General features: G+C 41.1%; 1 protein-coding gene across 3 annotated transcripts in view; it reads right to left on the reverse strand.

Moving 5' to 3' along the window:
* Positions 1-216: 216 nt before the first annotated feature.
* GALNT4 (polypeptide N-acetylgalactosaminyltransferase 4) overlaps positions 217-14,146 on the reverse strand; it is a 492,533-nt gene continuing 478,603 nt past the window's right edge. For all 3 annotated transcript variants that reach the window (XM_069620611.1, XM_069620612.1, XM_069620613.1), the window contains one exon: positions 217-1,898. In XM_069620611.1, coding sequence (XP_069476712.1) covers positions 1,767-1,898 — 132 coding nt within the window. In that variant the 3' untranslated portion in view covers positions 217-1,766. The remainder of the gene's footprint in view (positions 1,899-14,146) is intronic.

Consider the following 14,146-nt stretch of genomic DNA (forward strand, 5'->3'; position numbering starts at 1 on the left):
ATGTTTTTCCATTGCATCATATCTTAAGTTTAGCTAGGCCCTGGAGCTCCATGGTGGTACCTATGTCGTAAAATGTACAGAAGGAAAATATTTCTTCAACTTCCACCATCTGTCTTCAGTCTTATGACTCAAATCAGATGGTCTCTACAACGTGAAGAAATAACATGCAAATGGTAACTTTTAAAAATTCAAGAAAAAACACAGGTGCTTAAAATATTACTATTAAACTACTTTATTTTGACAAAAACAATGTATTCTCCTTGGCATATAGATTTTTTTTAAACATATTTACATTTATTTGGTCCAAAAAGGTTTACAAAAGTGTGAAGATTTTAATAAAATATCCACTCTAATTTAAATCAGCAGTTTAAATCAACATATTTATAAGAATTTGTCACATTCTTTTCCAAACCCACCCTTGAGAATATTTCTCTCAATATTTTAAAAATATATTTTGTACTTTATTTGTTCACACACCACCAGATTTTCCAGAAATCTGTACATTTAACCACAAGTAAAATTATACATTTTCGGATGAGCAAACAGAAGCTCGACAGACAAACTATTTGGAGCCATGTCAATGCCAATTTTGAATGAAATTACATTTTTGTTCATTGCAACTGCAAAAAAAAAACGGGTTTTAGATCTGCATACACAACAATTTCCCATGGACGGAGAAAGCATCCTCTTTCAGCACAACCGGACGATTGATTATTTAACATTTCCCGATAGATTGCCTTAATTTAATGTGCGTATATTGCAACTAGAACTGCTTGGCACATCGCAAAATGAAATAACTACCTTTTTAAATGTTGGCCCCCCTGACAGCTGAGAAAATGGCACATAATTGGAAGTTTTTTTTAAAACCCACACACACAGTCACCTAATGAGAGCTGTATTGGAAAGACAAGTACTCCCCAAAACATTTTATTTGTTATATTATATAAGCTATGTACTGTTAGTAGACAGATAACTTTAACGACAATTAACAAAATGACTCATAAGCCAGTGTGTGTGTTTCTTAAGAGACAAATGCAACAATTGTGAGGCACACACAAAGCACTTTAATCTAAAGATGTCTTAGCCACTCCCACACCCTTAGGTAGTTGCGTATACAATTTTATACACAATGTGCATGTCTTTCTTTAAAGGTACTGGCAGCTGAGAATTTTCCTAGATTTGCCAATACAAACCTCAGCACAAATCTGACAGTACACTGCCTAACAGAGCCCTAATGCGGCATCAGTGTGCTCTTAATTGATGGTTGAGAGCGCAGGAAGTGGTTAACCAACCTTAAATGTGGCGGAAGTGGAACAAACGGATCTTCAATTCGCGAGTAAGCTTAACATCCATAAATGCTTGCGAGGACTTAAGCTCATTTGAAAAGTTACAAATCAGTGAAAGAGATCTAGGTCTTCTCATTCGACACAGATTACAAAATGGGCAAATCCGTGTTCGAGAGAGCTGTGCACATAGGTTTTGTAAACATATAAGCCAACAGGTGAGTAGAGTTTAACACAGAGTCTCTGCTGCACAAAAGGCACTTCAAATTTTGAACCAATGCAATACATGTGCACATGTCTGTTCCATTTCTATTACATTTCAGTCTGTTAGGTTGACTTAGTTCTTCATGCCAAAAAGCTTTATGGAACGTTGAGGCAGAAGATAGTTACAAGGTGCATCAAAAAACGTTGATGTCAGTGATCCTCCATCACCATGGATCCTGCTGTATAGTCTTTCATGACAAACTGGACCCATTTTTTTTTCTACCTCTCAAACTTCCATAGCTGATTTTTGTCGCTAGAATCACACGCCTTCATTTGCACATCTCCACGACCTTCGGAAGTGCGGTATGAACTGAGACACATGCCTGAATGTGGATGATAAATAGTCCCATCCTAGAAAAAGAAAAATACAAGTTTAGAGTGCAAATACTCAAAATCTGTTTTGCTTCATCATCCATCCTCCACCATAAAGGAAACATCAGGAAATCGTGAAGCTCCAGGATCAGTACTGACTACACATTTGCAAGGAAGATAGACCTGCAATTGTAACTCACTTGGTTGTGTAGACACACACACAAACCCAATTTTTGTTTTTATTTTTTTTATTTTATTTTATCTTTATTCAATTCAATAAAGTACATGTAAGATCACAATAAAAAGCAAATACAAATATCAGTATTAATAAATCTTATCACATACATATGTTGAATATTTCACATATCCCCAAACCTTATTTAACTAGATTAAAAGATAAAACAAATTATCATTGGGGTAATAAAACACAGTATAAAGAGCAACTTATCTTCACTAAAATGCATAAAACACATCCAGTAGTCCAAACACATAGACAAGACGGCAAAGAGAAAAAAAAAACCTTACTTAAAGACACTTAACTTCCTCACTTTCCAATGTTAATCCAGCGATGTCCCATTACGATATAAATCAATATAAGATTTCCACCAAATCCAATAGACTTCCTCTTTACCTTTTCTTTTAAACATAACTAATTCAAACTCAGACAATACCACCACATCATTAATCCAATCTTCCACTGTTCGCTTCTTCCTGGTCTTCCAGACCCTCAAAACCTGTTTTACTGCTATCACTAGGATTTTATCTATTCAAGATCCATATAATCTAGCCATTAAACAACACCCACTTTTGCCAATAACAAAACCTGAAGCGGTCCTCTTCAAAACTTAATTGATAAGGCCATATCCAATCCATCAAGTACCTCACTCAAAAAGACGACACTCTGGGGCAGTACCATAACATATGGACCAATGTCCCCTTCTCTCTCCCACATCCCCAACAAAGATCTTCATTCAATAACCCTAAAGCACACATACGCACTGGCATCCAATATAACCTCCCTAAAACCTTCTGGTGGATAAGCCGTAACTTAAGACCCATCCTACTACTATAACCAACTCTCCACACACGCTTCCAAACTTCATCATCAATCTGACAACCTAAATCAATTTCCCACTACCACTTCAAATTACTCCATGATTCTAACACCGGATCACTTTCCTGCATAAGTCTCAGAAACGTAGATACATTACGTGGTGACAAACAAAACATGGTCCAACCTATTGGCTCTTTCTCTACAGGTACAGACAACATATTGAACACTCGAGTTAAAAGGTTCTCTAATTCCCTAAACCAACTCCTTTGCCTCCCATTCAAAGAGAACACTCTTTTAAGTTCCTCAAAGGACATCAAGTGCCCATCCCGCATTAAATCTCCTATTAACAAGATCCCTTTAGAGATCCAGCTCCTCCAATACAAAGTCTTATTTCCAAGTTGTATTGCGGGATTGTACCAAATCGATGACTTATGGTTCAGGTACATAGTCCCATCGGCATTTAGTATCCACCATGACAATAAGTCCTTAGTTAACCTAATAGTTGGCAATCTATTAGATTCCTTAGGCAACTTCTCCATTGAAAAGATATTTTCTAATTTGAATTGTGACAAGTCACCCCTCTCTATAGTCAACCATATAGGTTCTCCTTCTGTTCCTACCTTCACATAAAGCGCTGCTTTCTTCAAGATAAATCCCTTATGATATTTCTCCAAATCTGGGTACCCAGACCCCCCTTCCTTAGTGGCCCGTTGGAATATAAACTTAGGAATCTTAGGTGCCTTTTTATCACCCCAAAGAAAATCTTGGAATACTTGGTCAATTTCTTTAAGCAATTTCTTTCAGAAATTAAGGGGAATCGATTACATAACAACAACAAGATCTTTCGTAGGAGAGACATTTTGATCGTATTGATCTTTGCCCAAATTCCCAAATCTAGTCTTGACCATTTCCTAATATCTCTCCTAAGAGTTTCCAATAATTCAGTTACATTAAACTAAACCATCTTCCGTACATCTCTAATAATTAAAATCCCCAAATATTTTATATACGCATCCGACCACTTACAATTCCATCCTGCGAAATCCCCTCTTCTAACCGCCATTGAGAGTGGGAACACTTCTGTTTTATCCCAATTTATCTTATAACCTGTGAATTTCTCTGGGTCTGAGAGCACCACCACCATATCATCAGCATAAGAGAGCACTATTAAACGCTTCCAAAGACTCTAAAGCGATGTTGAATAAAAAGGGTGATAAAGGACATCCCTGTCTTGTACCTCTAGTAAGAGCAAAGACCTCTGAAAATTGACTATTGACCCAAACACATGCCTTTGCTAAATTCTGAAGACAACGAACAATCCCTCTAAACCTATTCCCAAATCCCATTTTCTCCATAGTAAATTCTAATAAATCCCAATTCACTGTCAAATGCCTACTCAGCATCTATGAAAACCAAGGCAGAGTTAACATGTGCATTACTATTCAAACTAATTATATCCACCAACGTCCTTTTAGTGTCATATCCTGATCTACCCTTCATAAACCCCACTTGGGTTTCATGAATATGTTTCCCCATACAACCACTCAGTCTATTCGCCATGATTTTAGTAAACAATTTGATATCCACATTTAACAGAGAAATAGGCATATATTTATTACATTTTTTCCTATCCCTTCCTTCTTTAGGTAATACTGTAATCATTGCCTAGGTCATTGTCTGACACAAACCCTTTCCTTGTAAACAAGAGTTAAACAAATCACTTAGTATTGAAGCCAAAAAAGTATCAAATTTCCCGTAAAATTCCCCAGGCAACCCATCTAAACCCAGAGATTTCCCTATTTGTAGTTGACTTATTGCCAACAGTACCTCATCAATATCAACATCCGCGTCTAGCATTTTATTATCAACAAATGATAGTCTTTTAATTGGAATATGTTCAAATAAATCCTCCAAATCCTGTCTATGTATTAATTGCTCCTCTGTATATAAGGCTTTCTAGTAATTTCTAAGACTATTACAAATCTCAGTATTCTTCCATACCTATCTATCACACCCATTCTCAATTCCTTGTACAAAAGGCTTCCCATGCCTGTTCTTTAATGTGTTTGCTAATAATCTATCACTCTTATCTCCCACCTCCCAACATATCTATTGCGAGAAAAACAATCCCCGCTCAGCCATCAGGTTAGTTGTATTCGCCAATTTCTCCTTAACCATATTCATCTCACATCTATCTTTAGTCCTCCCATGCCGGGCAAACCGTTGTTGCAACTCCGACAATTTGGCTTCCATCAAGTTCAAATATTTCATAGATTTCTTCCGAAGGCGAGAGGTCCAGTCAAACATTAAACCCCAAATCGTCGTCTTAAAGCTGTCCCATACAACCCTTTGATCAGCTGAACCTACATTAACCTCAAAAAAATTGGTCATATTTGATAACAAATCCTCTGCCACTTCTTTCTCCTCTAAAATCCCTGTCTGTAACATCCATTTTCTAAAGGATGGAGCCACCAAATCCATTTTTATACACAAATGTACTGATGCATGGTCAGAAATTTCTCTTTCCCGAATATTAACTTCAAGGGCACTATCCATTAATGTCTTAGGGATCAAAATAAAATCTAACCTAGAGAACGAATCGTGTACTGGCGAAAAAAAAGATAATTCTCTTTCAGATGGGTGTAGTTCTCTCCATATATCAACCAACCCAAATCTCTCAAGAAAAAAATCAAATTCCTTACAAGTGTTCATATTAGTATATCTACATGAACTGATTCTATCCAGTTTGTAATCACGAATACAATTAAAGTCCCCCAGGACTATAGTCTCACCATCCATTTCACCCAATAATTTTGCAATATCATCAAAGAAGCCCTTACCAGAACTACACAGACCATAAATGCAACCTAAGGTGATCAGCCTCTCCTTATAAATTATGTCAGCAAAAATCATACGACCTTCCCTTTCCATCACCACCTTTTCAACTTTATATTGTAAACCCTTCCTAAATAGAATACGGACCCTCCTGGAGTTAGTAGAGTAACAATTAGACAGATCTGTGTCATACCTTGAGTTAGCCAGCCATTGTCTAGAATCATCAATCAAATGTGTCTCTTGCAGAAATACTATATCTGCCTTAACCCTCCATAATCTCGCCATAACCTTCCTCCTTTTCTTAGGACATTTCAATCCCTTAATGTTCCACGTTACAAAAGTCAAATAATTCATTCCCATCCTGACCTATTCTAAATATATCTAACACAAAATACTACCTCAATCTCCACGTGTTAGTCATACAACACCTATCTCCAGCAATTCCACCATCTGTGTACTAGGAACCTCTAAATCTTGAAGCATCAACAACAAAACTAGAAGCAAGGTGTCAGTATAAACACACCATGTAAAAACACACACACAAACTACACAACCACAGGAAACAACATATATACATAAAGTAAACAATGACAAAATATAACTCTGAAGAAACTCCTCAGAGAATAGTGAATACCAAACATTTGACATTCCAACCCAACCTTTTCAAGGTTGTACCCGCCTTATTAATTACATATACAAATATTAAGCATCCTAGTCCTCCTAATGTTAATATCCAAAGCACATGGCCCATTAGAAAATCAAGATAAAACTATCAAAACAAAATTCCATTCTGAACTATTCAGTTTCCCCTAAAATCTCATGCCCATTTAAGTCTCATACACGCATTTAACTACATATAATCCCTGCCTTTCTAACATCATTCTACAATCACTCACCCTAATCCACCACCCATTGAGCCTTAACACTCAACAGGATCAATATCGTCAAGAAGTTGCCCCCAGGGTCCAGCCTAATATCAATAACTTATCCTAGAGCACCCACACTTCCCTCACCATCTTACCCATACCTAACAAAAACATAGATAATATGTGTGTATTAGATAATACAACAACTTCACCCAAAATGACCACTAATAAGCCTAACACCCATTTATATTAACAATAAATTCTAAATAATAATGTAAACTTACCCTCCGCTAATATCCCACTATACAAATACAGGCTATTAAGGGATAGACCCAGCACAGACACTTTAAAAAACACTTCACAAGTGAAGAGTCACAGGATCCCCCCCATGTAGAAATCCTTGAAAGCAAAAAGTATAATTGGCTTGACGTTTTGAAACACTCTTCCATTCCATTTGCATGTCAGATCTTAGACCCATATGTACTGTCATCAGCATCCATGTAACCGGTGCCTTGCTACACTCATGCCCACCTATTGTGAAAATTTAAATGAGCCATATCATTGCTATTTCACATTCGGACACAAACCCTGTTCATTTTGTACATTAATAGCCAGCAAGTAGTCAGCACACAAACAAGGTATGCCACGGTTCCAGTAAGAGTCGTACAAGCCATCCTAAACAAAAGCCAATCCAAATATTCCAAAGTGAACTCTCTCAATTATAGACCATTTGTAGCTTTAGAGCAAAAAAACCTACTGATGCAAAATGACTGGCAATCGTATTAGAACTGAAAGTGCAGTGATATGAAATCCATATAGTCCCACCCACAATAATAGCTCAACAAAAAAAAAAACAACATATCCAAATAGTGAGGGGGAGCAGAAAATTGTTCATGGCTCCATATAAATCTATGTCGGACACTACGTGTCACATTCAGATTTATGCTTCCATCAATATAAAGAATACGTTGAATAAACGGTGCAAATTTAACACCAAATTATGTCTGCATACGTTTGCATTTATGTGTTACATCAGGTGTTATGTCATATAATTCTTGGTATTCAGAAGTATCCAGAGATGTGAATCAGAGCACATGCTGGTGCGTTTTACGGATCAATAAAAGTCATTGCAGCAGTTCCATTCATATACCTATAATAGGAAATTCAAGTCAGCCCAATATTCCCCCCGCCCCTTACTCGATGACTGGGCCCACACCTCCCCTCAGGTCACCTCTTACATCAAGTCTCATAACCGAGATCAGTAGACACTTCCTTCATCAGCTGCCTTAAATCTTATTCCACCTGAAGCCACACAATAGAATTCAAACAAATCTTTACAGTCCACCCATTGCACTGAGGGTACCCCGGCGTGACCAAAGACGTAGGTGGCCATTCCAAATGTTGCATTGGCCCAAGATATTTGCACACACCAGCCATTTATATGTGACCCGTTGAATATCTGCTCTTCTTGGTTACTTCCATCACTCCATAGACACACCTCCCTCTCCTGTTCAGGTGTACAACATATTCCTTCCCAGTATCAGGTCCTTGTTCTTGAAAAGTCTACTTATACAACTCCAATATGACCGCAGTTATAAGTAGACTTACACTTTTACTGCCACTATGTAAGATATGCCCCAGCCTTTTATAGTTCCACTTCTTACACTGCCACTATAGTAAGATGGCCACAATTATCATATGCTTGACCAGAACACTGTAACCGTGTGTATATGAAGTTCGTCTGATGAAGAGATGGTGGGCCCTACTTGGACTCCTACTGCACACGTATTCGGTGCAGCACACATCCAGGCACCATTATCCGCCAAATTGATGGCACTGCATGGTACGCACCTCACTCATAGCAACCCCAACATTGTCTCCCCCTTCCAGTCATTCATGGACCCCGGATGAGCGGCACAATACAGTACGTAGACTGGTATGTCGCTCCTTGTGCCTCACTGACTGCCGGGGCCTTCACGATCAACCACTCATGCAGGGACCACCACGCCAGTTTAGCGCTATGGTGACTCCTGGCGCTGGCTTTCTACAAACCTCAGTACCTGGTTGCCGACCACTGAAGCTTCAGATTCAGGCTAGGAACAGCTGCAGTCGCAGATACGGCCGCAGCCGCAGCCGCCACTCTCCCCCTGTAGAGCTGCAGCACAGCAATCCATATCCGGAAACGAGAAATGAAGGCCCAATCCAATCCAACGCGCAAGTCATGTAATCTTAGGTCCTTTCCTCTGAACCCTGCAGGCATTGTCATCCTTCCCGTATGCGCTGTTAAACAAAAACAAATACACGCGCACCATTTAAACGAAAGCAATAAAGGAATTCAACGGCAACCAGCCACTTTAACCATATTTGATGAAATAAAACATGAGTGAAACTAAAGCAAATTGAAATTAATGAAAAGATAAATCAAAGCAAAAAATATGGGCTAAAATCCAATCATCTTTTTTTCTTCCAAAGTGATCCTGAACTTCCAACAAGAGTCTCCTCCATAGGTTGATGATCAAAGTCAGAAAGGAAAGCCTCAGCACCCTTATAATCCGTGAAGAAGTGTAATGTTCCATTAAGCACAACTCTTAGTATTGCTGGATATATCATGTAATATTTTAGATGTTTCTTTCTTGCTTTTTGCTTGGCTGTATTGAAAGCCTTCCTTCTTTCCAGAATATCACGGCTTAGATCCCCAAAGATCATAGCTTTATGTGATCCCCATAACAAGTCACCTTTCTCTCGTGCCTTCCTCAGAATCAGTTCTCTCACTGGGAATCTCAAAAATGTTATAATGAAGTGCCGAGGTCTTTGTCCAGGCACTGGTTTAGGGCCCAAGGACCTGTGTGCCCTTTCAATCTCCAGGGGAGTTTTGGGATCAAGACTCAACAACTTAATCAAAGCTTTTTCTATGAAAATTGCAGGGGATCCCTGTTCAATATTTTCTGGAAAACCAGCCACTCGAATGTTATTTCTCCTGGAGACATTCTCCTGTTCAGAGCATTTGAGAGTCAATTTTTCAACTTGAGCTTGTAGTTCACTTATCTGGATAGCCATTCTCTGGGAATCATCACTCATCACTATCAGATGATTTTCCATGTTAATACATTTTCCAGACAGTTCACTGTATCTTTCCTCAGAAGCCGCAAGGGAGGTTTTAATGTCAGCAATATCAGTAGTCACACTGATCATCAGCTCCATCAGTTTATCTTCTCTTTCCTCAGAGTTGATCTCTTCCCCCTTTTGCCTTTTAGATGGTTGTAGAGTTCCTGAATTTTCTTCAGCCATTGTGTCAAACCCAAGGAGGTGAAGGCAGGTACAGGAGCTCAGCCTTCAGGCAGACATCCCTTGAGCTGCAGGTTCCGGGAATCCACTTTTTGTTTTTCTAAATTTGTTTGTTGCTTTTTTAAAATGTCCAAAATACAGACTGTAAGGGTGCAGAAGTAAGGCTTGGACACAAAGGTGACATGGTTCTGGTTATAAACTTTTATTAACCAGTAAAAGGGTTGGAAAAAACGACGACCTCTCTGTCCCTAAAGCTAAGAGGGGTTTCCCTGCCTCAAAGAAATCTAAGTAAAATGTCGGGATGCCAAATAGTCAGTCACTGTCATGTCCAAAACCCTGCTTCTGACACCAACACTAGTAACTCAAATCTAATGTGCAAGGAGGCTATATTCACAACTAGTGATGGTGACAGTTCTTGCCAACAGAAAGTTCCCAATGTCTCAGGTTGTCAAAAAACAAAAGTTCCTTTTCAACAATGTAATAGTCCAATGACCAGAGATTAGCTCCTTTCCCCTGGATTTCTTCTTGTTCTACTGGACAAGTTAGGAGCTTGTCTCCTCGTTATGTGATTTCCTTTATTTTGCAAACATAAAACAAGAAAGCCCAGTATTCACTCAGCCACTGAACTTGTCTCCATTTCCCTGCACTTTCCATCCAAAGATACCATAACAAAAGTTCCAGCTTTCCCGTGAACACCTCTTTGTTTGAGGTGGGTTTATGTCTGGTTTACTCTCCTGGAAAAAGTAAAGATGAGTCAGAGCTACCTTAGCGCTAGGCAGAGGTTAACATGGTTCTCAATCCCAGTGTAACATAATTAGATTACACCAGTGGGGCACAGAACATAGATAAAATCAATTTTATTCGAGCAAAATGGTGATAAGATATACACAAAAACAGGACAAGTAAGTCTGTATATAAAATTCAATTCTGAAGTTCGACCACAAAATCTAGTATACAGGGGTCTGGTAGACTGTACACTGAAGCATGAAAAAAAAAAAACAATTGTTGACATTGTGTGTGAGTAATGAAAATCAATTTAGACTTTTCACCATACTCAATACATAGAAATTTCCATGACTCATGTTAAGGCCGAGGTCTTTGTCCAGGCAAAGCTGTCGCGACCCTCGCCCAAAACCCCCTCCGGCAAACCCATTGGCCATGTGGAGTCAGGACTCGGGCCTCTAGAACCTGGCATCCTTTTCCAAAACCCTCTTGGGGCCACTCCTGGCGCCTATGGCACCAGGCTCATACACCATGAAAAACATGTGCTTGGGATCTACTTAATGTGTTATCAGCCAACATGGAGGCTTCCACATAGCTTGGTTCCTTGGAACCAAGCTATGCGGTCTACTGTTTTGGGTGTGGTAGCCTAGGGACTACTTTACCTGGACTATTGGGTTGGGGCTATTTAAATCACACCCGAGCAAGACAACACGCTTCGCGTTACTTTGCAGCTTGCAACGTGACGCTCACCGTGTCCAGCTATTCCCTCGGAGAAGCAGAACCTGCAAGGAGACTGTTAGGGAGAATTCTCTTATAAGACTAATTTCCCAAACCTAGTGAGTCCCCCAGCAGCTTTGCTGGATTTTTTTTTTTTTTCTCCTGCTAAGAGTGAGACTGTCATGCCTGCGCCATGGGCGCATACATTGGCAATCAATATGGACTAATTGTTATTCTTTTATCTGCGGAAAACTCTTGGATCAACCGCTATTCACTTCTTGGACCTTATTTCCCATTTGCGAGACTTTGGTGCTTTTCTATTTTTCCCAACAAACTACACTTACCACAATGCACTTAGCTATAACTATCCATTCCTGGCTATTCCTATTTGTCATCATCGGAACTACAATCCCCAGAAGCCCTAGGGATCAGCTCTGCTTCCACCAGCTCAGGAACAGAGAGGGAGGAGGCAGATTGTATGCAGGTGTGCTGATCCAGGTGCGACCAATTAGCCTGCCTCTGTGCTGGGCAGGGCGGTATAAAAGCTGCTGCCTGCAGTGTCTCAGTCTCTTGCATTAAGAGTCCTTCCAGCACCTTTTTGCTTCGAGGTACGGATCTTTGTATGCGGTTCCTCCTTACTCCTGCTTTGGATCCAGTGCCCTGCCGGGCTCTCTACTTTGCAGCCGATCACGCTCTGCTGCTTTCCAGCCTCTGCCTTTGCCCTTCTGGGCTCCTGCTTTGCAGCCGATCACGCTCAGCTGCTACCTTCCGCCCTGGTCTTCCAGGCTCCTGCCTTGCAGCCGATCATGCTCCGCTGCCTTCAACCTACAGCCTTCGTCCGCTGGGCTTCCAGCCTAGCAGCCCTCTACAGTCCTCTGCAACCTGCTACAGTCATCGGCACTGCTCCTCTAGGCTTACTCCTTGCTGCCAGGTCCTTCTGGCTTCTTGCCGCGCAACTTGCTTCTCTCCGCTGCCAACAGCCCTTGTCCTCGGGGCTTCCTACCTTGCAGCCGATCACGCTCCGCCGCTTGCTACCTACAGCCTTTGTCCACTGGGTTATCAGCCTAGCAGCCCTCTACAGTATTCTGCAGCCTTCTACAGTCAGCGGCCCTGCTCCCCTGGGCTCACTCCTTGCTGCCCGGCCCTTCTGGCTCCTTGCCGTGCAGCCTGCTTTACTCCGCTGCCCTAAGCCCTTTCCCTCTGGGCTCCCTTCCTTACAGCCCTGCTCCTTTGGGCTTGCTCATTGCTTTCCTGCTCCTCTGAGCTCTCAACCTTGTACCCTACCATCCTCTGCTATCCACAACAGTTTACCTACATTATTTACTTTCAGTTATTGCAGTCCCCGTGTTTCCTGACTGCTGCTCCCTTGCTTTCTTCCTTGTTTTCAACCCTCTGTTCTTTATCTCTATCCAATCCTGTTATACGGCTTTCCTTTCATTTCCTTCTGCTAGTTTGCTATTCGACTTCCTTTTTCCTGGATTTGTCTGTTAGCGTCTTCTCTTGTACTGTTTGTAGACCCCTTTGTACAGAGCTTGTCTGTTGGTTTTCGTCAGGCAACCTCTGCCACATCCCTTGTCTCATTTCTGCGTTACAGACACCCATAGCTCTTGTTCCAAGCCATGAGCAAACAGCGTGGGCCTGTTATAGCAAACTGTGCAGAAGGCTAGAGTTTTTCCTAAGGTCCGTGGAATACTCTTTTCCTATATCTGGATGCACCCCAAGAGGGAATCCATTCTGTTGTACCTTATTTCCTTGCTACACTTGCCTACTCTTCGTTCTCTTTACTTTCAGCTGTGTGTGTACTTATCTGTCCACCTTACTTCGGCACAACCACCCAAACCCTTCCTGGGCGTCCTGTGCCACTCTTAACAGAGTGCCATCCGTCACAGAGACTCTTTTCCTCCCACTCTTAGGCATGATTTGAGGTATGTCTTTGACTTTGTATGTGCTTATGGGCTATGGGATCTTTTACTCCATAGGGTATCATCTGTTTTTCATGTGTGTTACACAGCACCCTCAGTGCAGTAACACAGGGGTGTCATAGTGACCCCCAAACATAGACTCCATACCCTGGGACTGACTACTGTCTCCCAGGGCATGTAAAGTCACCATTGACTTTACTAGTCCAAAATTGTGAACAGAACCAGTACAAACCATCATATTGTGGAAGTACTGGAAGGGGTTAATTCGATTGCCCCTGGGTCTGTTTCCAAGGGGGCACTGTCTAGTCCCCCCTTGTCGAGTTTCTGGCTGGTGGCAGTGGTTATCACGCAAAATATTCCACCCGAATATTTCCTATGGGATTTTCCCATTGATTTTAAACGCACCACTTTTTGGTGCAATGTTAAAGATACCGCCGGTTTATTTATTTAATATTAAATCAACGGTTGGGTCTTTTTGCCAGAACTCTTTTCTAATATGGCGTTTGTGTCCGTCTCTGTAACTCTAACCAAGGTCGGGCCCTTTTTTCCACTTTTTGGCGGGCTTCTACACAGAAGCCCTCCAAATGGTGCCACTCTGTCTGGGTTCCACAGGATGTGTGGGGAGGGGAATTGGCACCCTGGACTGCGTTGCATTAGCAACCCAAGTCGCACTCTATTCTGATTGGCCCAGTGGTGAGCATGTATGAGTGACAGCTAGGCTGTTGAATGGGGGTGTTTCTGCATAAAAGCAGGGCTTTTGGGACTGGAACTTCAGAAGTCGCCACAGGACCTAAGAATCCGAAAAGGGAAGAAGCTGAGCCATCTGCAACGACGACACCGCCGGTGGAGCCCTGCTGCAACAAACTCACCACTTTCCCAACGACA

The sequence above is a fragment of the Ambystoma mexicanum genome, chromosome 5q (assembly GCF_040938575.1).
Source record: "Ambystoma mexicanum isolate Mex_15411 chromosome 5q, UKY_AmexF1_1, whole genome shotgun sequence".
Lineage (NCBI taxonomy): Eukaryota > Metazoa > Chordata > Amphibia > Caudata > Ambystomatidae > Ambystoma > Ambystoma mexicanum.